The sequence below is a fragment of the Armigeres subalbatus genome, chromosome 1 (assembly GCF_024139115.2).
Source record: "Armigeres subalbatus isolate Guangzhou_Male chromosome 1, GZ_Asu_2, whole genome shotgun sequence".
NCBI classification, from domain to species: domain Eukaryota; kingdom Metazoa; phylum Arthropoda; class Insecta; order Diptera; family Culicidae; genus Armigeres; species Armigeres subalbatus.
In genome coordinates, this window is record NC_085139.1 from 251,556,347 (window position 1) to 251,580,246 (window position 23,900).

At 43.0% G+C, this 23,900-nt stretch overlaps 1 protein-coding gene across 1 annotated transcript in view; it reads left to right on the forward strand.

Annotated features, from left to right (window-relative positions):
* The first annotated feature begins 908 nt into the window (after window positions 1–908).
* Window positions 909–23,900, forward strand: part of LOC134206625 (sushi, von Willebrand factor type A, EGF and pentraxin domain-containing protein 1) — a 201,907-nt gene continuing 178,915 nt past the window's right edge. The window contains exon 1 of the mRNA XM_062682354.1: window positions 909–2,061. Within this exon, the coding sequence (XP_062538338.1) occupies window positions 1,833–2,061 (229 nt within the window). The 5' untranslated portion in view covers window positions 909–1,832. The remainder of the gene's footprint in view (window positions 2,062–23,900) is intronic.

Here is a 23,900-nt window from a genome sequence, read left to right on the forward strand (position 1 = left end):
ACCTAAGAAAATGTGCGAAACGTTGCCGTAATGCTCCTGTAAAGTTCAAAGATTATATATCCCACTAACAGTATTTTTAATTATTGTAAGAGGGGGGTTGTAGTGTTTACCCCTGAATACGTCTCTGTGAGAGGTCGGGAGAGGAAATTCTGAGTGGGGATCTGGACCCACGGGGACGGGGAGAAGGTATGTGGTAGAGAATAGGAACGGTGGTGGTTCTGAGTGTACCGGGAATAGTGAGAATAAAGATCAGAAAATACAGAAAAGTCCGAGTGTTTCAATTCTACAGTTTTGATACCATGTTGGCAAAGACATTTACACAGGATTTCCTTCATTCGCTTACTTAACGATCATTGTTCTTCCGACTTCTGAATATAACTGACACAATCGTGTCAACAACCAAAACATTATTATTTAGACGATTCAAACGCTATGTCTCGTTATGATTTTTTCAAACAAACAATTTTAAACACTCAACGCCGGTTATTATTTTCAAAACATAGTCTTCTACCTTTTCACTGCATACAACCTACCTTCTCTATGGTAAATTCAAGTTTTATCACCTACTCCACCGGTCAGTGATCACTAGATTCAGCGGAGACCCAAACCAAACCACCACCCATCGAACATATGTTGTTATTGTCTATGATCGTACGTAAATAGAATAAGGTTGTGGTCAAACCAAGCTCCACGGACCCACCCGCCGCAATCCCGCACCGCACATGATCCAGCCTTCATCTTCGGGCGCCATCGTTTCGACGCCACCACCGGTCCGCCGACGTCGCGTCGCTTCGTCGTGTTTCGTGAAGCGCAAAAGTGAATGGCGCTTACGCTAAACCAAATCAAGCCCCGCGTTCGTTGGGGGCTGTTGCTGTTCTGTTGGTGGTTTTTACGTTTGTGGGCACCCGAATGATCAGTTTGTGTGTTACTTCCGAGCGGTGTAGGTCGGTTTCGGTTCGTGCGGGCGTGTTTGTTAGGAAAAGTACGATTGTTGAGTGCAGGAAGACACTGCACGTGATATCCCTTCGTTGGTGTCGCCGGGGTCCGTTTGCAAAAACCTGTGCTGTTGAAAGTGAGTTAGCGACCGCGTGCTTGTGTGTTGGTGCGTGACATTTTCCTTCGTTCGTTCTAAAGAGCGATCTGCAGAGCGTGATCGAGTAATTGGGGTGGTTCGGTTTGTTCTTGGATCTCGAGGAATTTGTTCGTGCATTGAGGGTGGCCCCGTTCTGCCTGTGCGCTCGATCGATTGAAGGCGAACCAGGAAGACGTTGAGCGGGTGGCGATTGGCGGTCGTCAGGAACCAGTTTCTCGCTACGTTTCGGTACGTGTTTGGAGACTTGAACAGCCGACGACGAACCTGGATGAAAAGCCACAATACGAAAAAATAGAAAGGGGAAAAAGTGTCCCACTGAAGGCGGCCGAGATCTGTGCGCGAAGTGCCAAATGGATAAGTAAATAAAATCGAATAGTGCAAATTTGCGAAGTTCGCTGACAACTGCCGGGCCAGTAGAGGTTGATGAAAATTCCAGGAAGCTGATAGTGTGGAGGTGAAAACGAATTATTTTTTTGAAAGTGATAATCAAGTGTCCAGATTGAGTTCAATATCCGCAGAGCAGAGCAGTGCCAATTGTGAAACACACAAGTGACAGTGAAGTTCCCCTTCACTTGACGTAGTCTCGCAAGGTTCCGAATGTGTTTCTAATCCACCTACCTCCGGTTCGGCAAGTGCGCGATATTTTTTTTTGTTTTGGGTGAATCAAATTTTGAGCCAAGCGACGTGTCGCTTGTTTGCGATCGACGAAGACAACAAGCAGCAGCCGGAAAGAAAAGAGATGATGAGTGATCATCATCTGGAGCTTTTGGAAAGGCGACGCAGAAGGAGGCACCATCGGATTGAAGATGGGGGAGGCAATGGTGGATCAGCTGTGCAACAAAAACAACAACAACAACAACGTCAAGCAAGACGCCGGTGTTGGAATTTGTCCAATGAGGTTTCGGTGGTGATGGTTTTTGTTGCGGCGGCGACGATCGTGAGCAACTGGGCCGGTGTGAATTGTCAAGGTGAGTTTCGCAGAGCAGTGCGGTGCTCGAGTAAATGGACGCAACTCCATTTATTCATTATTTACCACAAATGTGCTAATGTTTCGCTGTATTGAGAAGCAATATCGTGCCGAGAACCAACGACAATCGAAGACCGGTTCAAAGACGGTGCCAATAACTAGTTTTCGTGTGAAGTTTGTCATGAAGTTTCACGACAGCTCTTGAGCGGAACACTTTGCCGGTGCTCGGTAGTGATTTGCATTTTAGTTATTCACAACAAGCATATCACATTTGGTCCAAAGTTGGCACTTTTCGATGCATGGTGAGCTCACGATGATAATTTTTCTTTCGAATCTATGTTTATTTTAAGTTTCTGTATCGTTGCAATAACCTATTGATAATATTTCGTATTCGTATTCTAGCCGGATTTTGGTCTGCTATTCAACTTAGCAGCCTATTAGCATTTCCACAGCTATTAAATGAAGACTTTTCTATGGCCACAAATTGCATAAGTATGTATCTTTTGTGACAAATATTATTTCCTTTTTCGTATTATACTAACACCAAAATTTAAAGATTAGTAAAACTAGTATTTCGACTAACATCAAGGTTTATCACATATCAAGTGTACAATTGAAGCTTGATATCAAGTTTGTTGTTTTTGAAACAACGCACAATGTATGTTTACTTCTTACAGCTTGTGGTTCCTTGAAGTTTTCAAGAAACCACAAACTGTAAGAAGTAGGTACACATCCGTTAAACGTGATAATCAAAATTCCCATCTTTTTCGTGCTACATGAGTTTGAACAACTGAAGGTGCTAAGTGAACTATTTAGGTGAAATCAACACAACTAAGTAAACGAAGAAGAAGAATTATTCCTAACTGTGATTAGAACTTTGTGGTATTTCCATGATATGTTGTGCCACGTCCGTGTCATTTGTTAAGTCACTCTTCTCCAATTCCTTTGAGAAATAGTTTCTCACAACTACTGTTGATAACTGTATTTTTGTTTATTAGATTTAAATTCTTTTGCTTTTCAGTTATTCGAAAAGATGTTTTATAAGACCATAAATGAGTTTGTATTGAAACTAAAACACTACTTGTTATTATTCTCAACCATAGAATGTGAATTCTAGAGAAGTTCTGAGTGCACATAATAATCCAAGTTCAATTCAATGTAAAATAATTATCTTGAAAAAACCTATCTTCTATGGCTTTCCTGTTTGTTATTGGTACATGCATCTCGTTTCTATTTGCTTGTGAGTTTCTATGTGAAACGTACTGAAGATCAATAAAACTGTTTCAAATTTGTTACGCGCTTTTCACGATACATATAATGAAATGTGTTTATAAGATAGGTTAGGGTCTACACAGTAGCACACCCGAACAGGAAAAAAAGGTCTACATGAGTAACCAAAGATCATTTAGGTTGTTTAAATTTGGCCCATGCCCTTTACGATATGTACATACAAAGTAATCACAGCATAAGTACTTGGTCATCCAAGAAATCCCGGGAGTAATTTGTTCAAATCTGGTATGCGTTCGATATAAGTTAATATGTTTGAATATGTTTTGAGCATGGTACATGCCTGGGGTCCTTCATATGGTCGTAAAAAATCACATCATCTGATTCGAACATCATCGTGAGCTTATAACGAATTTAGTAGCAAAATAAATGTTCACAGTCTTACGAACACGAATTATTTTAAACAATTCACGGAAGGTTAAAAGACTATTATTCTTCCATTTACTTCCACTATTAACTTTTTTTTTATGTATCAACAAGCAGATACGCATTTCGTTTCCTACTTGGAAACTTCTTCAGTGTTTGTTATCGACTGAAGAAAAACATTGCTCATTAACTTTAAATATGGTGTGTAGGTAGAACTGTAGGTAAAAAATTAGGGCATGTCGTTTGAACCGATTCGTCGTCGTCCCGTGGGTAGTAATCTAAACAGCCAGGTATATCCGTTTCCTTGATCTTTGTTAAGTAAGTTTATTTGTTTTTGTTTGTAAATTTCTAAGCTTTCCGCTACGTCAAGTTTCCAAGGATTTTGTATTTGTCTGAGTGGTCATATGTTGTCTTTGGTTAATTGATGATCTTCGTTAATAATATGTTCGGCTACTTTAGATTTGAAATGATAATGTATACCTTTTTCAGTGTCTTTGTTTGCTTTAGTTACTTCTGCCAAATGTTCTTTTAACCTCGTGTCTAGTGTTCGTTTTGTCTGTCCTATGTAGATTTTGTCACAGTGTGGGCATGATATTTTATAAACTCCAGCTTTTCCTAATGCGTCAACGGGGTCTTTTGTGTTCCAAGTAGTGTCTTCAGTTGGTTGTTCCTGCTACTGAAAACTAATTCGATACCAATTTTTCTAAATTTAGAGCGTAATGGTCTGGTTATATTATGGTCAAAATTAACGGATACTCGTCGCAATTCATTTGTTATTGGTGATAATGTAGTCAATGATTTTCTATACTGGGTTTTCTATGTTTGTCTATAATAGCTTGAATAGTTCTAGTTGAGTATCCGTTTAGTCTAGCTGTTTCAAAAATGTAATTTAATTCTTTCTGTTCCCTGTGACGCTAAGTGGAAAAGTCTCGAGTCTATGTATCATGTGTTGGAATGCGGCTGCTTTGTGTTGGTGTGAATGGTTTGAAGTGTTGGGTATAACTCTTTGTGTGTGTGTGGGTTTTCTGTAAATTTCAAAATTTATTTGGTTTGATTCTCTAACTATTAAAACATCCAAAAAGGGCAATTTTCCGTCTTTCTCTTGTTCACAAGTGAACTTGATATCCCTATGTGCACTGTTAATGGCTTCTAGGATTGATGGAAGTGCGTCTTTCCTAATGATGCTGAAGATATCATCTACGTATCTCCACCATCGCTCAGGAATGGCCCCTTTCCTTCAAATCCTTTTCAAGATTAGCCATGAACAGTTCACATAAGAAAGGGGACAGAGGATTACCCATTGGTGCTCCTTTTGTCTGCTTGTAGTATTCTCCTCTAAATGTAAAATAGTTCTCTTCTATGCAAAGTCTTGTTAATTTTAAATATGTGCGTACTTTTGTCTTCCAAGTTGCGTCTGATTTTTGTCTGAGTAACCAATCTTCCAACAAGACAATAGCTTCTTTTACGGGTACACTTGGGAACAGTGCAGCCACATCAAATGAAACCATTATCTCGTCTTCTTCGATATTTCCTGAGTTTTGCAATTTTTCAATAAACTGTTTTGTGTTTTGTACTTGTCTAGTGTCTGTTTGTGTATGTGTGTAGAGTGTTTGGAATTCTTTGACTAACCATTTTGCTATTTTGTGAGTTGGAGACCCTTCCGCAGATATTATTTCTCTGATTTCGTTTCCGGGTTTGTGAATTTTTGGTTGTCCTCTAATTCTAGGCAAAGTTGGGTTGGAAATTTTAAGTCGAGGCAAATTTTCAAATATGGGTTTACATTCTTTGATGGTTTTATCTACTTTTTCACAATATCTGTCAAGGGATCTTTTCTTTGTTTTCTGTATGGACCATTGTTAAGTTTTTCTATCATAAGGTTATCGTAATTAATTTTATCTAGAATGACAATTGCATTACCTTTGTCTGCTTTCGTATAGAATCGTTCCTTCAGGAATTCATACGAAATTTCCTCTAGGATTTTATTCTACAGGTTCTCCAGGAATTCCTCCGAAATCCGTGTGAATTTCAAAAGGAAATCAAAGATAATTGATTTCTTGTGGCTTCAAATAATAAAATTAAATTAAATTATTACAAAAATATACATGAGAATAGTACCAATCTCATGAATAACGCAGAAAAATTTTTTATATTAAAAATCTTGGCTGTGCATATGCACATCATATGTTTCGAAATGGACAAATTGATATGAAATTTGCGAAATTTGGAACATCAACAATATGGATATCAAACTTCATGAATTTAACTCTTGCGTATGTCCTTCGTGATCCTAGGCTCACCAGACAAGTTGACTCAGGAATGGCCATTCTGGAACAGGTTCCCCGGGAGCCGGGGTTGGTCAAAATTATTTCTCATTGGAACCCCAACAATATGGGTGTCAAACTTCTTGAAATTGTCTCAAGCGTTTATTTCTGATTTATTTGGGTTCATCAAACAAGTTCACCCCGGATCTCCAATTCCGGAATAGGTTCCCTGAGGAGTCAAGAATGTTCATTAACATTTTCAGAGCTCATTGTTTTAAATCAATTTATCTAGCAGTATGAGTGCAAAATAAATACAAGGACCACTCATGGACACCGGGTGACCAGCAGGAGACCCACCATAAGACTCCGGACACTCGGAGATATGATCGATTCCAGAAATTCTTCTAAACAGATGTGACTTTTCATAAACCGTTTGTTTTAACATTGTCACATCAAAACCAATACATGCACTACTCTTCGATCCTAGGTGGCCTCTGTCTGATACTACGAAAGTTTGTTCTAGAAATTTGCAATCCGTTGTAAAGTAATGTCCAGGGCCATTAATTGACTCCAGGTGGACACTAAGTTATCCTTGGGTAGCTCTGAATCATCCGGAGCAGTGGTTAATTCTTGAAATTCGTCATTTATTGTGAGTGCAAAATTAATGCAAGGGCTTCCTGGTGGTCCCCAGATGGTGCTCCAGAAATGCAGAGGCATCCAGAGCAGTGGTCAATTATTGCAATTCGTTCTAGAAACTTTCGAAAATCGTTTGTAATAGCAGTATAGAAGCAGAGTCTTTGCTCGCGCTTAGAATCATAGGGTCGTAACTGTATTGATCGATTTCTCTTCATCGATTTTATATTTGCTTCAGGTAGAAGATGTAATCATCCTTCATTACAACCATGAACCTTCGGCAAACTACCGCAATTCACTACATTGATAAAAGGAAAATATCGTCGAAGATAAATCGATCAATACAGTTACGCCCTTATGATTCTAAGCACCAGATTGCGAATATCATTCATTGATCCCGAGTAGCCACCAAGAAGTCCTCCTGAAATACCGGAATTCCCGAAGCAATCGTCATTTCTTACATTTTGTTTTCAACAGTTGCGTAATCGTAAACATTTTTTTTTTTTTAAACAAAGTCTGCCTCATACGCAGGAGGTCGTGGGTTCAATACAAAGTCCGTTCCATTCTCCTACTTTGTATCTTTCTTTAAATTTATCTCTAACAATAGCTAGAACTGGAAATGGACTTCCATGGACTTCTAGCCGTTTCTGCTAGAATTGGAAATGAACTAAAGAGCTCATTTTATACATCCAATTAGAAATTCCATCAGTTGCTTGCTATCTATAACATTGTCAGTTAACCAAGACGGACCTCTGCCTCTCGAACCTTAACCCAACAATTCCAATAAATTCCGTACGAACAGAGTTATATTCGGCTTGCAGTGGGCGAGTGATTGCATCATCATTTCCACCCCTTCCCTACATTGACTTGCATTCTGAATCCACTGATAATCTGTTTGAAACAAAAATCTGTAACTAAATGCGCTCCCTCAGTAGATGAAGAAACTGGCTAGTCTAATCAGTTTCGTCGTTCCAGTTTCAAAATCTACCTGTCTGGCCGTGAATGCCGATGAGATGTCGACGGATGAGATGTTTAGCCTGAAGATGATCCTTTATGAATTTCGGAAGTACAGTCCATCTGTCTATTGATTTCAAAGCAGCGTACGATTCAGTGAAAAGAAATTAGCTGCGGCAGATAATGTTCGAACACGGTTCTCCGGCGAAGCTGATTACAATGATAGTGCAAAGCTTGATGGCTCGAAATAAAATATTCGGGTTGCAAACGACGTATCAACCGCGTTTGTGACCGTGGAGAGATTGAAGCAGAGTGATGCGCTTTCAAAGTTATTGTAAATATTGCACTCGAGGGGGTGAATAGGAGATCTGGTGTGCAAAAGAAGGGCACTATCATCACATGGTCGCATATGCTCCGGTGTTAGTGCTGAGGTAGTGCTTGATGGGGAAGTTGTTGAAGAATTTGTTTATCTTTGAACACATGACATGTGACCAGTGGCGTGGCCACGGGGGGGTTTTGGGCATAAACCCCCCCTCCCCCCCCAAGAGACGAAATTTTTAGAAGAAAATTTTTTTTGGTAGAAAAAAAATGTTCAGAAAACCCCCCTTAGACCAATTTTCTGGCTACGCCACTGCATGTGACAATGACGTTTCCTGTGAAGTGAAAAGAGATATTGCTGCTGCGAATAGGGGCTTCATCGAATATTGGAAACGAAATTTGCTCTAATTCGTAAGGATGTAAAAAGAGGTGGACCGGAAAGCTTTTGGGGTTTTCGAGCGAAAAGTGCTACGTACAATTCTCGATGGGAAATTAGAAAAAAATGTGTGGCGCAGACGCATAAATCACGAGCTGTATCAAGTGTATAAAGAAGAAAATATTGTGAATCTTATAACATACGGCAAACTCCAGTGGGCCGGTCCCTTAGTGCGAATGTTGGAAGAAAGAATAGCGAAAACAATATTCACCAGAGATCCGGATAGAGGCCAGCGACTTCGTGGCTGCTGCACGCGGTGGAATCGGACCTGGGAACCCTAAACGTTTATGAAAACTGGAGGAACATTACCCAAGATTGACAATTATGGAGCTCTACAATACGTCAGTCAAAGCTTGTTTAGAGCTTCTAGTGGAGTGTCTTCACTTTCGAACTATCCCATTTTATTCCTTGAAGTGAACGAACGATTTATTGAAAGTCGCAGCATTATTGGATGTATTGTGGCTATCCGATTAGATTGCATCAATTATGCTCTCACATTTCTCAACAAGCGATTTCTAAAAACTCACAACTTTCTAGGAAGACCTAAAAATTATCACATCTTCAAAAGTTCCGAAGCTTCCAGATGCTCACCTAACGGCCACACGGTGTCAATGAATGATCCTCGAATTGATTTTGATCACACACAACTACAAAAAAATCGCAGCTTTCTAGGGCGAGTTTCTAGAATTGATTACCTATTCGGCCATTCCGGAGCTTCTGGAGCACCACTTAGTGGCCTCCCGGGGTCAAAGTTTGGTTCTTGAAATGATATTGCTCTCATTTTGATGCATAAATCGTTTTGTGAAACAGTACGGATTACGAGGATGAATTTAAAAATTGGCCCTTTTCTCAGAATGTTCCGGAGTTCCCGGAGGACCATTTAGCGGAGTTTTGCTCTCACATTCATAACAAACCACTGTATTCTAGGACGATTTTCAAGAATTTGTCTTTACTATGGGTGTTCCGGACATTCAGTGCCAGATGACCAATGGTAGTTAATGCGTTGGTCATGCAATGATTTAACTCTCACAATGCTACAACAAGTAATAGTTTTTAGGATTTCCAGAATTGGCATTACGTCAACAATAGATTAAAAAAAAATCGCAACTTCAAAATATAATCATCTACACCTGGTCATTTCTCCTGATGTTCCAGAACTTTCTAAAACCACTTAGTGGCCATCCGGGATGAATGAGTAGTCCTTGCATTGATTTTGTTCGCTCATTTCTACAACACTAAAATTCTAAACAGTCTCAGTTTTCTAAGATAAACTTCCAGAATCGGCAACTTCTCCGGATCTTTCGGAGCTTTCGGTGGTCCACTTAGTTGCCTTCTGGTGTCAAAGAGTGGTCCTTGCAATGTTTTGGCTCTCAACACACGGGTTACAAAAAAACTGCAGCTTTCTATTTTTTATTTTTATTTATTTATATTGAAAAGTATTTATGGCCACTTAACACCCTACGGGGACACGTCCTGCAATGGAAACTATAAAGTCAGCACGTCTAGTGGCTCTAAAACAATCAGAAACACACTGCTGAGGCAATTTCAAGAAGTTTGATGCCCATATAGTTGAGGTTCCATTGAAAAATGTTTATGACCATTCTTGGCCCCACTGGGAACCTGTTCCGAAATAGCCACTCAAATTTTCACACATCTGTTGGAACCAAGATAGTAAACAACAGCCTGCTGTGGAAGTTTCAACATCCATATTGGTGGGGATCCAATGAGAAATGTGTTAGGCCAACCTTGACCAAACAACCCCCCCACCTCCCCTCCCCACCCGGGAAACTTGTTCCAATGTGGCCACTCCGGACTCAACTTGTCAAGAAAACACGTTGGAAATAATTTCAAGAAGTTTGATACCCATATTGTTGATGTTCCCTTGAAAAGTGTTCATGTCCACCTATGACCCCTCGAGGAACCTGTTCTGGAGTGACCAATTGAAGATCTGCACGTCTGAGTGACCCAAATCAATAAAAATAAACCTGCTGGTGAAATATTAAGAAGTTTGATACCCATATTGCTATTTACCTATCGAAATCCACGATCAGTGTAATCTATGCAGAACATGTCCCTAGAAATCCGGATTTCCTGGTGATCCGACGATCCGGACCGATCCAATCCTAAAACAGCATGATAAAGGCCAAAATTTTGAATCGAATGAGCCCAAAACGATTGAAAACGGTTGAAAATTCCCTAAGATATAAGCATTTTAGTTTCGTGGGTACCCGGGTACCCAGTCGGCCATTTAAAGGGTAAAAAAATGTCGGAACCCCTCCCTCCACCTCTCCTTAATCAAAATTTCAGTTAACCCGTACAATCGATTTTGTCCGTCATTATTGTGGATATGACAGAGTTTCAACCCCCTACTTTGAAAATTCATTTAAATATCGCGAATTGAATTCCAAAAAGGTACCCGGGTACCCAGCCGGCCACACAAGGGTTAACAAAAAAAATGGTTTTCGTACGGCCGAGTTGCTGAATAATATGCAATTAATTGTAGAAGAAATGTTTGACATTTGTTTTTTGGTTGATACCGGATGAGTGCCACTGTTTTTCAATGAATCAAGGCCTATTTTGATTGAAATATGTAAATATTTTCTTCTTCCTGGATGTCAAAAAGGCACTCACTCGGCCGCCATTAGCGAGTGCAAAATATTGGATACTCACCTCCCATTCAGCGCCTGGAAATTCCTCCAGTTATTTCCTACAAATAACAAATTCTTGCAGTTATTCCTGTACAGAAATTGCTACAAAAATCCTTCCGGAAATTTCTCAAAAATTAATTAATGAAATCTTCCCAATAATTCCCACGGAAATATTTGAATTCATTCGGAGATTGCTATCTTAGTTATTAGTAAGTAGTGTTTTTTGCTCCTCATTCATTTTTTTAGCTTACGTCTAAACAGATAATACTGAATCAACAATTTGACGACACACTACACGGTTCGAGGCCGCATCTCTCCATCCTCGAATGCGCCCCACGCTCGCCAAGTCGTTTTGCATCTGGTCTACCCACCTCGCTCGCTGTGCTCCACGCCGTCTCGTACCTGCCGGATCGGCAGCGAACACCATCTTTGCAGGGTTGATTTCCGGCATTCTTGCAACATGCCCTGCCCATCGTACCCTTTCGGCTTTACCCGGGCAGAAGCAATGAACAGAATAACAAAACATGATACGGACTTGATTGATATAAGAGATAAAAGAACAGGCAACAATATCAAAAATTTGCACCGGAATATCATTTAAATATCAAGATATGAAACGGATAAGAACAAACTAATGGCACATGATATTGATCACTTATTACAAATAGCATACCATGATATCCTTATGATATTTTGGAGCAAAATATTGATATTGTCGTTTGATCTTTTATCTCTTATATCAATCATGTCCATATCACTTTTTGCTATCTTATCAACATTTGATATTATTGAGCTATTTTCGTCTACTCGGGTAGCTACCTTCTGGATACTAGGTTCGCCGTAGAGCTGGGCGAACTCGTGGTTCATTCTTCGCCGCCACACAGCGTCTTCTTGCACACCGCCAAAGATGGTCCTAAGCCCCCGGCTCTCGAATACTCCGAGTGCTTGCAAGTCCTCCTCGAGCATTGTCCATGTTTCATGTCCGTAGAGGACAACTGGTCTTATTAGCGTCTTGTACATGACACATTCGGTGCGGTGGCGAATCTTTTTTGACCGCAGTTTCTTCTGGAGCCCGTAGTAGGCCCGACTTCCACACTGCCGTAATCTGGAAAAGTGACGTAACAGCCATATTACAACATACATGTTTTCCACGAGTAGTAGTACTCGTTAACACCATTTTTGGAAAATGGCGTATACGTCACTTTTTCAGATTACGGCAGCACAGATGATGCGCCTTCGTATTTCACGACGACATAAACAAAATGTGTGGACCAACTATTGCCCAATTTTGAATTAAGCTCTAAACACTAAACTATTGTACAACTAAAATGTTTGCTTCTCAGTAACTATCTCCGATGATTTGAGGCATAAAGGAACCGAATTTTGCAAAACCCAACTGACAAAAGTTTAAAAAAATTTTAATGATCATTTTGATGTAATAAAAAGTATATGTGGCCGCAATAAATTTTTCAGGAAACTCTTTTTACTTCAACCTAGTTTTCCAAATTCCATACAAAAATTACCATTTCGGAAAAGTAGCCAACACCATATCTTCTTGTGGCGCACGGTAGGAAAGGAGCGATGAGAGCGATAGAAAGTCCGTCAACTTTGTATGTAGCGCGACAGTAGAAAAAAGCCTATTCCCATTTGTAAACACGGAGTAACCAACTAAATAAATAGAAATCAAATGTAGGAATGGGACGAGATAAATAATTGATAATAAATAAGACAAAAAGTTCCTCCAGGCATTCTTCCGGAAGTTCCTCCAGGAATTCCTCCGGAAGTTCCTCCGGGAATTCCTCCGGAAATTCCCCCAGATGTTCCTCCAGAAACTCCTCCGTAAGTTCCTCCAGCAATTCCTCCTGAAGTTCCTCCAGCAATTCCTCCTGGAGGAACTTTCGGAGGAATTCCTGGAGGAACTTTCGGAACTTCCGAAAGAATTCCTGGAGGAACTTCCGAAGGAATTCCTGGAGGAACTTCCGAAGAAATTCCTTGAGGAACTTCCGAGGGAATTCCTTGAGGAACTTCTGAAGGAATTCGTAGAGGCACTTCAGAAGGAATTCCTTGAGGAACTTACTTTATTTGTCTTCTTTGTCCTATTTATCTTATTTGTCTTATTTGTCTAACTTGTCTTATCTGTTTTATTTGTCTTATTTACACCAGCACCACTGTTATTACCCAAATCTTTTTCAAAGCTTGTGTGAATGATATAATGAAAATAACAAATGATCATATAATTCATTAAAAATATTGAATTATAGGGGATTTAGGGGTCGTACAGCTCATTTAATGCAACTTTTTATTCAAAATAGGATAACATTTTTCACGGACGACGCACATAGAAGATTAAGGGCTTATTCGAAAGGGAGTTTTCCAAGGAATTCAGTGAGATATGTTTTATAGACGTGAGACACTTCTGTATGTAGTTATTAAGCTCGTTTGGCCCCAATGTCCCAGTACAGTGGTCTTCGCCGATGGTTCCGGTCCGTACTCTCTTGTTGATTATTCGTTGCGTGAGTTTGTTTTTGGCTGGCTTGCAGGGCCTGACACCAAACCTCCTAAATTTCCGGAGGACCAAGGTGCACAGTTTCACTTAGAGTCCCTCGCTGGCACTCGGACGATGATCAGCCGCCCCTAACATGGAGAACAGACGCTCAGTATGATTTGCACTTCCGGAGAGGAGCAAACCCCCCCTTCCCTGTCAGCATACGACCATAGTTCCCACCGGGGTTGGTTACCCGATCTTCCCTAAGGTTGCTCGTATCCCGGACAGCACCACGGGGAGGTAGGGATAGGAGTTGCTGGGTAAGAGGCTAAGGACCGCGAGATGGGGTCTATTTTATTCCTCCAGGTACGCGAAGTACCAATGGTACGCTTTACCCAGCATTTGCCGTGCCACGGTTAAGGATAAATGCCAGTAAAATAAGTATTTTTGAGGCGTATTTTGCGAACAAAAATTTGTATTTTGGCCATAACTTCTGAGCTCATAATTCGACCTGACCAATTTTCAATAGGAAGTTTTTCCGACTCGGTTCTAACTTTCTATTGTAATTTAGGAAAAAGATTATACGAGTATTGTCTGACACGGACTTTGCAGAGCTGAGCTAAAATAGAGATTCTTTTCATTAACAAGAACTTGTTAATCAGAGTTTGCAGTAACCATCGAGCAGTAACCATCGAGCAAATAGAGATTCTTTTCATTAACAAGAACTTGTTAATCAGAGTTTGCAGTAACCATCGAGCAAGCGAGTGCAGTTCGTGTTTTAGTCGTCGGGAAGTAGTTTAGATGGCGAGTCAGTCTTCGGGAAAATACGTTATGCGTTGCTTTTCCCTTTTCTGTATCATCATGAATATGGGTCTCCAGTAGCCTTGCGAGCAACGGCATAGGATTGCCAATCCAGAGATGGCGAGTTCGATTCTCGGTCCGGTCTAGGATGTTTTCGGGTGGGAAACATTCTCGACTCCCTGGGTATAGTGTATCCATTGTACTTGCCATACAAGATTATGCAATGACGGACATAGAAAAGCTTTCATTTAATAACTGAGGAAATGCTTATAGAATTACTTACTTACTTATGGATCCTGTACACCTCCGGTGGTGCAAAGGGCCGACTTGAAAGATCTCCATCCTGAGCGTTGCCCGGCTATCGCTTTAACCTGTTGCCAGGTTAGATTTCGGTCGACTTCTTTTATTTCTTTATTGAGGCTTCGTCGCCATGAGCCTCTGGGTCTGCCTCTGCTGCGATGTCCCGCTGGGTTCCAGCCTAATGCTTGTTTACAGATTTCGTTTCCGCCCCTACGTAGAGTGTGGCCGACCCAGCCCCACTTCCGATCCCGAATTTCTGTTGCTATCGGCCTCTGGTGACAACGACGATGGAGCTCGTTGTTTGAGATCCAGTTGTGAGGCCACCAGGCCCGAATTATATACCGCAGGCATCTGTTAATGAACACCTGCAGCCGTTGAGTGTTCTCCACTAATACACACCATGTTTCGCTAGCGTATAACAGCACAGATTTCACGTTAGAGTTGAAAATTCGTATTTTGGTGCGTTCACTTATCTGCCTGTTTTTCCAGATATTTCTTAAACTCGCAAAGGCAGCCCTTGCTTTCTTGATCCGTGCGCCTATGTCGATCTTGGTACCGCCGTCTGACGCCATTTGGCTACCAAGATATTGGAAGCTTTCAACATTCTCCACTGGTTGCCCGGCTACTGTGAAACTGGAAGGAGTCACCGTGTTTACATCCAACGATTTGGTTTTGTTGACGTTGATGACTAAACCTGCCGAAGAGGAGCGCTTGGCAAGGTCGTTGAGCTTACTCTGCATATCAGAGCGCCGTTGCGCGAGGAGTGCAACATCATCCGCCAATTCGAAGCCCGCGGTTTGGTTCACGGTCAATCGCATCTACCAGAATCTCGTCGATTACGATGAGGAACAGTAACGGTGATAGAATACATCCTTGCCTCACACCAGCTACGACCCGGATAGGGTCGGACAAGACCCCATTGTGCAGCACTCGAAGGCCTCGTACTGTGCCTCGATGAGGCCGATGATTTTCTCAGGAACTCCCTTGCGTCTCAGGGCGCCCCACATATTCTCGTGATTGAGACGGTCGAAAGCTTTTTCGTAGTCAATGAATACCAAGTAAAGGGACTCTTGGAATTCGTTGACCTGCTCCAGAATGATACGGAGCGTGACAATATGGTCCACACAGGATCTTCCGGCACGGAATCCAGCCTGCTGCCGCCGGAGAGTCGCATCGATCTTCTCCTGAATCCGGGCTAGGATAATTTTGCACAGAACTTTGAGAACGGTACACAGCAACATAATGCCTCGCCAGTTATCGCATACAGTCAGGTCACCCTTTTTGGGCACCTTCACTAAGATACCTTGCATCCAGTCGACCGGGAAAGTTGCGGTGTTCCAGATATTACGAAATAAACGATGCAGTAGTTGAGCGGATGTCATGGGGTCAGCTTTGAGCATCTCGGCTGATATGCGGTCGACCCCTGGGGCTTTATTCGATTTCATGCTTTGGATGGCTGTTTGAATCTCTAGCAGTGATGGCGCTTCGGTATTGACGCGTGTTATACGTCGGATTCTAGGCAGATCATGCCGAGGTGGTGATGGCCTGGTTGGCACTTGAAAAAGTTGTTCGAAGTGCTCGAACCAGCGTTGTTGGGTCGTTGGGTCGGTCAATAACTGATCATTCGCGTCTTTCACAGGCATCGTTGCATTCATCTTCGCCCCGCTTAAGCGTCGTGAGATATCGTAGAGGAGGCGAATGTCCCCGGTTGCGGCGGCTCTCTCTCCTTCGTCGGCCAGAGAGTCTGCCCACGCTCGCTTGTCCCGTCGACATGAGCGTTTTACTTCCTTCTCAAGAGCCGTGTATCGTTGACGGGCTAAGACTTTGGCTCCTCTGGTTTTCGATCGCTCTATCGCGGCTTTGACTTCTCTTCGCTCCTCTATCTTCCTCCAGGTCTCATCGGTGATCCATTGTTTTCTCTGGGTGCGTAGTTCACCCAGATTGTTCTCGCTGGTGGCGATGAAGGCATTCTTGATGGCGGTCCATTGGTCTTCCACGCTGCCACCTTCCGGAATATCTGCAGCACGCGTCTCCAGTTCTTCAACGAAGGACCGTTTCACCGTGGCATCTTCCAGTCGGCGTGTGTTGAATCGTCGTCCAACTCTTTCCTCCTGCCGACGAATCCGCGCAATGCGCAGGCGTATTTCGCCGATGAGGAGGTGATGATCAGACGCGATATCGGCACTACGTTTATTCCGTACATCAAGAAGGCTCCGTTCCCATTTTCGGCTGATGCAGATGTGGTCGATTTGATTTTCTGTAAAGCCGTCACGGGAGACCCACGTGACCTTGTGAACCGGTCGATAAGGGAAGAGCGATCCCCCGATCACCATGTCGCTATTACCACAAAATTCTGCGAACAGCTCTCCGTTTTCGCTCATTTCTCCGAGACCATGGCGTCCCATAATGCGCTCATGGTTCGAGTTGTCGGATCCGATCTTCGCATTGAAGTCGCCCAAACAGATCTTGATATCACCCTTCGGAATTCTATCTACGACGGCATTGAGTTGACTGTAGAGGTTCTCTTTGTCTTGCAGATCGGCAGCATTGGTTGGCGCATAACATTGGATTATAGTAAGGTTTCGGACCCGTGTTCTAAATCTGGCAACGATTATCCTTTCACTTATAGGTTCCCACTTCATAAGCGCAGAGTGTGCCTGAGCGCTTAGTAGGAAGCCAACTCCGCGATGCCGGGGAGCGTGTTCACCTCGTAAACCAGAGTATGGCAGAACTTGTCCCGACGGCGTTCTGTGTTCTCCAAAGTTTGGCCAACGGACTTCACTCAGTCCCAGGATCTCAAGCTTCATGCGGCGTGCCTCATTGGCAAGTTGTGCCAATTTACCCTGCTGGGCTAGGGTTAAAACGTTCCATGTTCCTATTCGTGTCCGTTGTTTCGCGCTAAGAGTCGTCGCCGTAAAATCAGTCCGTATTCTTTCATTATCGGATTCTCGAACAAATTGATGTTTCGGGAACAGTAGGTTGTTGGCCCAAGGTTCCCTATCCACCGGGATGGGGCTGCCATCTTAGGTATAGCTTCCGGGGAATAGCATTTCATACTCAGCCGCTGGATGCCAGAACAGACGCTGTTGGAGCCGCACCTCCTTGGTGAACAGACGCTCAATCAGTCGGGTCAAAGTCCCACCCAACACCAGGACTAGGCTAGTACGCTTCGAGCGGCACACGGTCGCTTTGATAGGGCCTGCTTGGGGACACATGCAGCTTTTTATAGAAGTTCAACAGAGCCCACTATCGAACCCCACCACATCCTAGGCAGACCCCACAGGACGCACCCTCTCACTCTAGCTGATGTCAGAAGGACAACAGTGCCCAGGCTGCACTACCAGCTAAGTACGCAACCCTTAGCTGGCGGTCAATTGTCATCGGAAGACCAGTGGAAGCGTGAGTATTGGAACTTGTGAGGACCAGAGCTATGTTAGACGCCCCTTCCCGGATGTCAACTCACCATTTCGCAGCTTATAGAATACTAAGTTGAAAGGCAGGCCAAGTTCCAGTTAGAATGTAGAGTCATCGAAGAAGAAGATCATCATGAATATGGCGTCGTTGAAAAGAAATAATTAGTCACTTACCAAGGCGATTTCCAATAGATTTTCCTCCCAAGTAACATACTATTCCTTTCCAGTGCGCTCGTGAAGATGCAGAGGATTTCTCGGTCTCATGTAGCAATGATTGTCGAACTAATTTCCCTCCCATCATCCTAATTGACTGTGAGGATGTGGCCAGCATCGTTGTTGGTCTTGAATATAAGAAACTCCGAAGCATGTACAGTGAGAATAGCTTTCTAGTGCTGAGAAAACTATTCAATTGGTGAGCATTATTTGTGGTTTCTCGGCCAATCACGTCTAGCAACTACGATGTGAACAGTCAGTCAAGCTAAGCTAGTTAACAAGAACTTGTTAATCATATTTATTTTCCCATACTTACTCACTTCCTAGTCGCCTAATTAAGATCTAGATTTTGTTCAGTCCATAAAACGAAGTTTAACGCTATAAACTGCCTTCCAACTGTGAATCTGATAACTCGGTGACATGCACCGACAATCTGTGCCTAAGCGTCTGACTAAGTTGAACCTTTTTTTTTCTCCACCAGTCCAACGTTGCCCGTTCAAAAACGGTATTTTGGTCATTAGCGACAACATGTGAAAATACGGAACCTCCCTCCTTCCGCTTCCAAATTCATAGTTTATCCTCTGCTACTAACTACCGCCGACAGTGGCAGGCCAGCCCCGTCGAATCAAAAGACATCGTTTATGCGACAAGACACGAACCGTCAAGATTGTGGCAATCTGATGGCGCGGCGCATTGTGGAGGCCGTTAGCCAAATAATTGTCCGACAAACCGCCACAAAACATTCTCTTCTTCTCTTCGTGACACGTATGACAGCGATTGTGGTTTTGTTTATTTCCCAGCAGAGGCATTACCGCCGCAATCCGGCGGTGCAATTAATGATGAAATTATGATTATGCTTGCAGGGCAATGGCAAGGGGGGCGACACACAATGACCCTTTGACATGCAACGAGCCGGTTCAGCACTGCTGGTGTCATTCTGTCGTCCATCGTTCATTGTCGAGATGGCGACACTTGTTCTGGTCTTTTTTTTTCTCTCCAAAACTAGTAGTGGTCAAGTTTATGACATGCTGGTAACTGTATTTTGCATCATAACCGACATGGGATATTTCACAACCCAATTCTCGATGTTTGTACTGTTGTGGGTACCGTTTTGCTTTGCGTTGACAAAAACCTGTAATCTCCGCCAAATAGTTTCCACGCCACCTGTTCATGGAGATGTGGATAAGCCTCTGGCTGGCTAACCTCAATGTAGCTATTTGACATTAAAAGACGCTCTGAGGAAGTCGCATTTTTCGTTGCTTGCTTGAAACCTTATTCGCTGCTAATAACACAGAAGAATAATAGCAACAACGTCAACCGATCCCCCATTGTGGACGGATAACTTACCATTCTGGCGGTGGACATCAAGTCATCGTCAAGTGCCAAACCACACCACACCACAAAAAAAAACAGAAAGGCGGTCCACCACAAAACGATTCAAGGCAAGCAAGCCACACGAACGGAACGAACGCACCGTTTTTGGGCGAGTAAGCACTTTAATTTCGATCAATATCCGACTGCTGAAGCGAAACGATCACAAAAGGTTCGATAGGGTTGCAGCAATTTCCGGGAAGGGTCAGAAGTTTAATCTGATTTCAATTGTGGTGAAACCGGAACGGATAAAATCGAAAAAACGATAATTTGGTGATTTTGTTTCTGGGTAAAAATATTATGAGCCTGTTCCAACAACATAAAAAGTCATAAACTTTCAATCTTTTACCCTTCTAAACTAACTCAATCCTATGAACGAAGGCATAACACTTTGCAATGTAATACGTCTTTCTACCAAGTTGGTCAATTTACAATTTAGATCACGCGCCGAATTTACATCACCATCTAACGTATTCCGTTTTTATCACTCAATCAGTTTCAAACGATTTATTACGTCGTCACCTCGACGCGTATGCTTGCGTTATGCCGATGCAAAGAACGAACAAAAAGCACATACAAAACTCCCTCGCATTCACACCTATCGCAGAATCAATCGCGGAGAAATGAACAACTGACTTCAAATTGCTTACGAAATGCGCGCACGCCTCACTTCAGGCCCGCTGACTGTTGAAGCACGTCGAGGGAGTGGAATTTTCCTCAACTGCACTCCACACCGGCAGAAGTGGAGCTACCTCTGATGGGAAATTGGCACTGGAGCATGCGAATTTACATGCTCTCGTCTTCTAGATGTGTAACAGCAACAACGGCACTTCATCTGGTTCGACGGATTCCAACTTGAACCGAAGTGATGGAGCTTCCAAAGCACTACTCCATTGGTAGGCACAGCTGTCTGACACCCTCTTCCCGGCAGCCACCGCGACCGGGGTGAGTCAAGTGGAGTCTAACACGCACCTTATGGTGCTCGGTAATCAGCACCCGAGAGACCACGCCACCCAGATTGAGCACGACTTTTGTGGTAGCAGAGGTAGAGCTTTAGCTCGCTGCTTCAATTTGCTGTACCCGTGCATAAGTGCACCACTTGCCGTTGGTTGGGGCACCCCACCTGGGTCTTGACAGTCATCGAAATTGAATAAAACATGGGCTCTGCAAAAGTGCACTCTTTGGTCCAATTCATGACGGTTGTGAACGACAAGGAAAAAACAGATACGTCCCATAATGTAGTCAGATTTTACACAAAAAGCTTCGTGATTATCAATCGAAAACGTATTTGAAAACGTCCTAAACACAACCTCTTTGCAGATTTTGACCAACGCTACATCCTTCTGCCACCGACCACACAAAACGGCCAGGAAATAGAACGGTTCGATAGATTTCATTTGCAATTTAATTCAGGAGCAGAGTCAGTCCCAGAGATTCATGGCGGCATAGCGGTCTTTCTCCCAGGATGGAGAACTTTCAAGTCTGTCCTGGTAATGTCTTCTGCATGTCTGGCATACAGGCTACATGCCTTGCCCATCATATTCTTCCAGCTGTAGCCACTCCAACTTATTGTCTTTTTTCTAGCTGAGGGATATGACCCCTTACTTTGGCTCTTCTTGTAGCTATTCTGTCTCTCAGAATCTGACTATCAGTCTGTGACAAATTGCCATCCCATCTTGACGAGTGCAGCTGCAAAACCACCGTCGCCATTTATTGTGACGCCATTATTCAGCTGCCACGCTGCCAATGAATGGAGCGTCACTGCGCGCGCAAGAGCGTTGATGCGAGTCGCGGAATTAGGTGTAAATTGGTTCATTTTTTTTCTCTCCGGCCCAGAGACCCCCCGAGCTCAAAATTATGTAAAATGTTGATGCACATGGAAGAAATGGATCGAAACGCGCTTCCAACGCGAACAGCAACAACAAAAAAACACATCACACAATTTGCAATAGTTGGTAGCACTCATCGCCATGACCGGATCGATTGGTTCTGTTTTTTGCTTTGTTTTTCATTTCGGATCGATTGATTGGGTGATCGCGCCCGGCACCCTAATGGACTGTTGCACTTCCACTGCACGGTGATCGAGAAGGAACAAAAATGGGATTTTATTTTTCATTGTACGTTTCAAGATATTAAGCTTTTTGGAATGATTCATTGGTCATCATCATCCAATCTAGATATTTGCGATCATGGCTACCGTAGGGGACCGAAATCCGTACAGCACTGAAATCCGTCCACTTCGGGAGATATCTTCTTATTGGCATTACATCCCCACACTGGGACAGAGCCGCCTCGCAGCTTAGTATTCTTTAAGCACTTCCACAGTTGTTAACTGTGAGGTTTCTAAGTCAGGTTACCATTTTTGCATTTTTATATCATGAGGCTAACACGATGATACTTTTATACCCGAGATAATTTCCAATTCGAAAATTGCCTAAAGCGGCACCGGGAATCGAACTCAGTCACCGTCAGCATGGTCTTGCTTTGTAGCCGTGCGTCTTACTCACGACTAAGAGGGACCCGTTATGGGAGACTCGGTGGCAGATTCGCTCGAGTGAAAAGTGTCTTAGTGCACTGCTCTAAGAGGCGCGGGTAAGCAGCTTTTGCAAAGCAACGTATATTCCTCGTTGCTAATCGACGATACCGGCAATCTGCCAAAGAAACGCAAGAAGCAGCACTCGCAGTTGCCGCAGGTGCAACCGGAGCGGAAGGAGAACTGCCCGCCCATGTTTGTGAAGGTCGATCCGCCGGATTTGCGCCCGAAAATTCGCCAGCTGATCGCAGGGGGGCTGAAATGTACTTTTCGGCTCTACAGCGAGGGCGTGAAAGTGATGCCTGCAAACAAGAACCATCATCAGTCTACCGTGGAGTTCCTGGAGGTCCACAAGTATGAGTACTATACTCATGACCACCCCGGCACGAAGCCACCCAAGGCTTTGCTGCGAGGGCTCCACGGCATGAAAAAAGAAGATCTCAGTGCGGAGCACGAGAGCCGCGGCCTGAAGCCAGTGGCCGTGCACAAGATCGCTCGTCACGACAAGTTAAGAGATATCGCGACCAGCTTTATCTAGTCCACATGAAGCAAGGCTCTGCTGCAGCAACTGCTTCAACTTCGGGCACGGCACCAGCACCAAGTGAGGCGAACCCCATCCGACCGAAGACTGCGACAAGATGGAGGTGGCTGATCCCAAATGCGCCAACTGTGGCGACAAACATCGGGCTACAATCAAGGACTTTCCCTTAATAGATTTTTTTAGTATTTTAGACTGCAATCATTTTATAACTGTAGTTTAAATTTGTTTGAAAAATTCAAAAATATTTTATATTTCTCTGAAAATTCATTTTAATAAACTTCTAATTTTAGAATGTCTCCAAGGTTTGTTTTAGATACTCTTCTAGGAATTCCTCCGAGAATTTCTCCTGGAAATCCATCGGAAAATTCATCAAGAATTTATCCAAAAAACCTCCTGGTACTCAAACCAGGAACTCCATCGCGATTTCTTCGGGAATTTCTTTAAGAAAGTCTCCAGAATATCATTTGGGAACTCCTTCGGATACTCCCACAAAAATTCCTTCGAAAAGGGAACTTGGAGGAGTTTTCTGCAGAATATCTTGAGAAATTTATGTGGGAATCCCGAGGCGAATTCTCGGAGACTTATTGAAGAAATTTTCGGAGGAACTTGTAAAGGGATTTCTGGAGGAATTTCTGGAAGAGTTCTTAAATTGATTTCCGGGGAAACTCTTGACGGATTTTGTGGGAGAATTCATGGAGGAATTTCTGGAAGAAAAAGTGGGAGAGCTTTTAGAAGAATTTTCGGGGTTATTGTTAAGTTATTGTTTTAAAACCTCGGAAAAACCTGAAGGGGTTTTGGATGATTTTTTGTTGAAATTCTAGGAGAAGTACCCGCAGATGTTTTGAGCATTTTTTGAATAACCTCCAGAGGAATTCCAAGGGGACTTTTTGGAGGTGATTCCGAAAGAATTTAGACGAAACTTACGGAATAATATTTGGCGAAATGGACTGATGAATTTGCAGACGAATTTCTCGAGAAATTTCCCGGAGAAATCCCAAAGAAAGAAATTCCTGAATAGTTTTCCGGGAAAGTTCTTGGAGGAATTCTCGGAATAATTCACGGGGCGTGAGACGGAGGTGGCTATCGAAGGCTTTCATGTGAGCTTCTGAAAAATTTCGAAGTGAATTTCTGGAAAGACCTCGAAGTAATTAATGAAGAGATCTTGGTAGAATTACTGGAGTAACTCCGGAGAGAATGTCAAGAGGAGTCTACATGGGAAATTCTGAATAATTTTCTGGTGGAAGTTCCAGATGAATTCCTAAAGCAAACTGCCGGAGGAA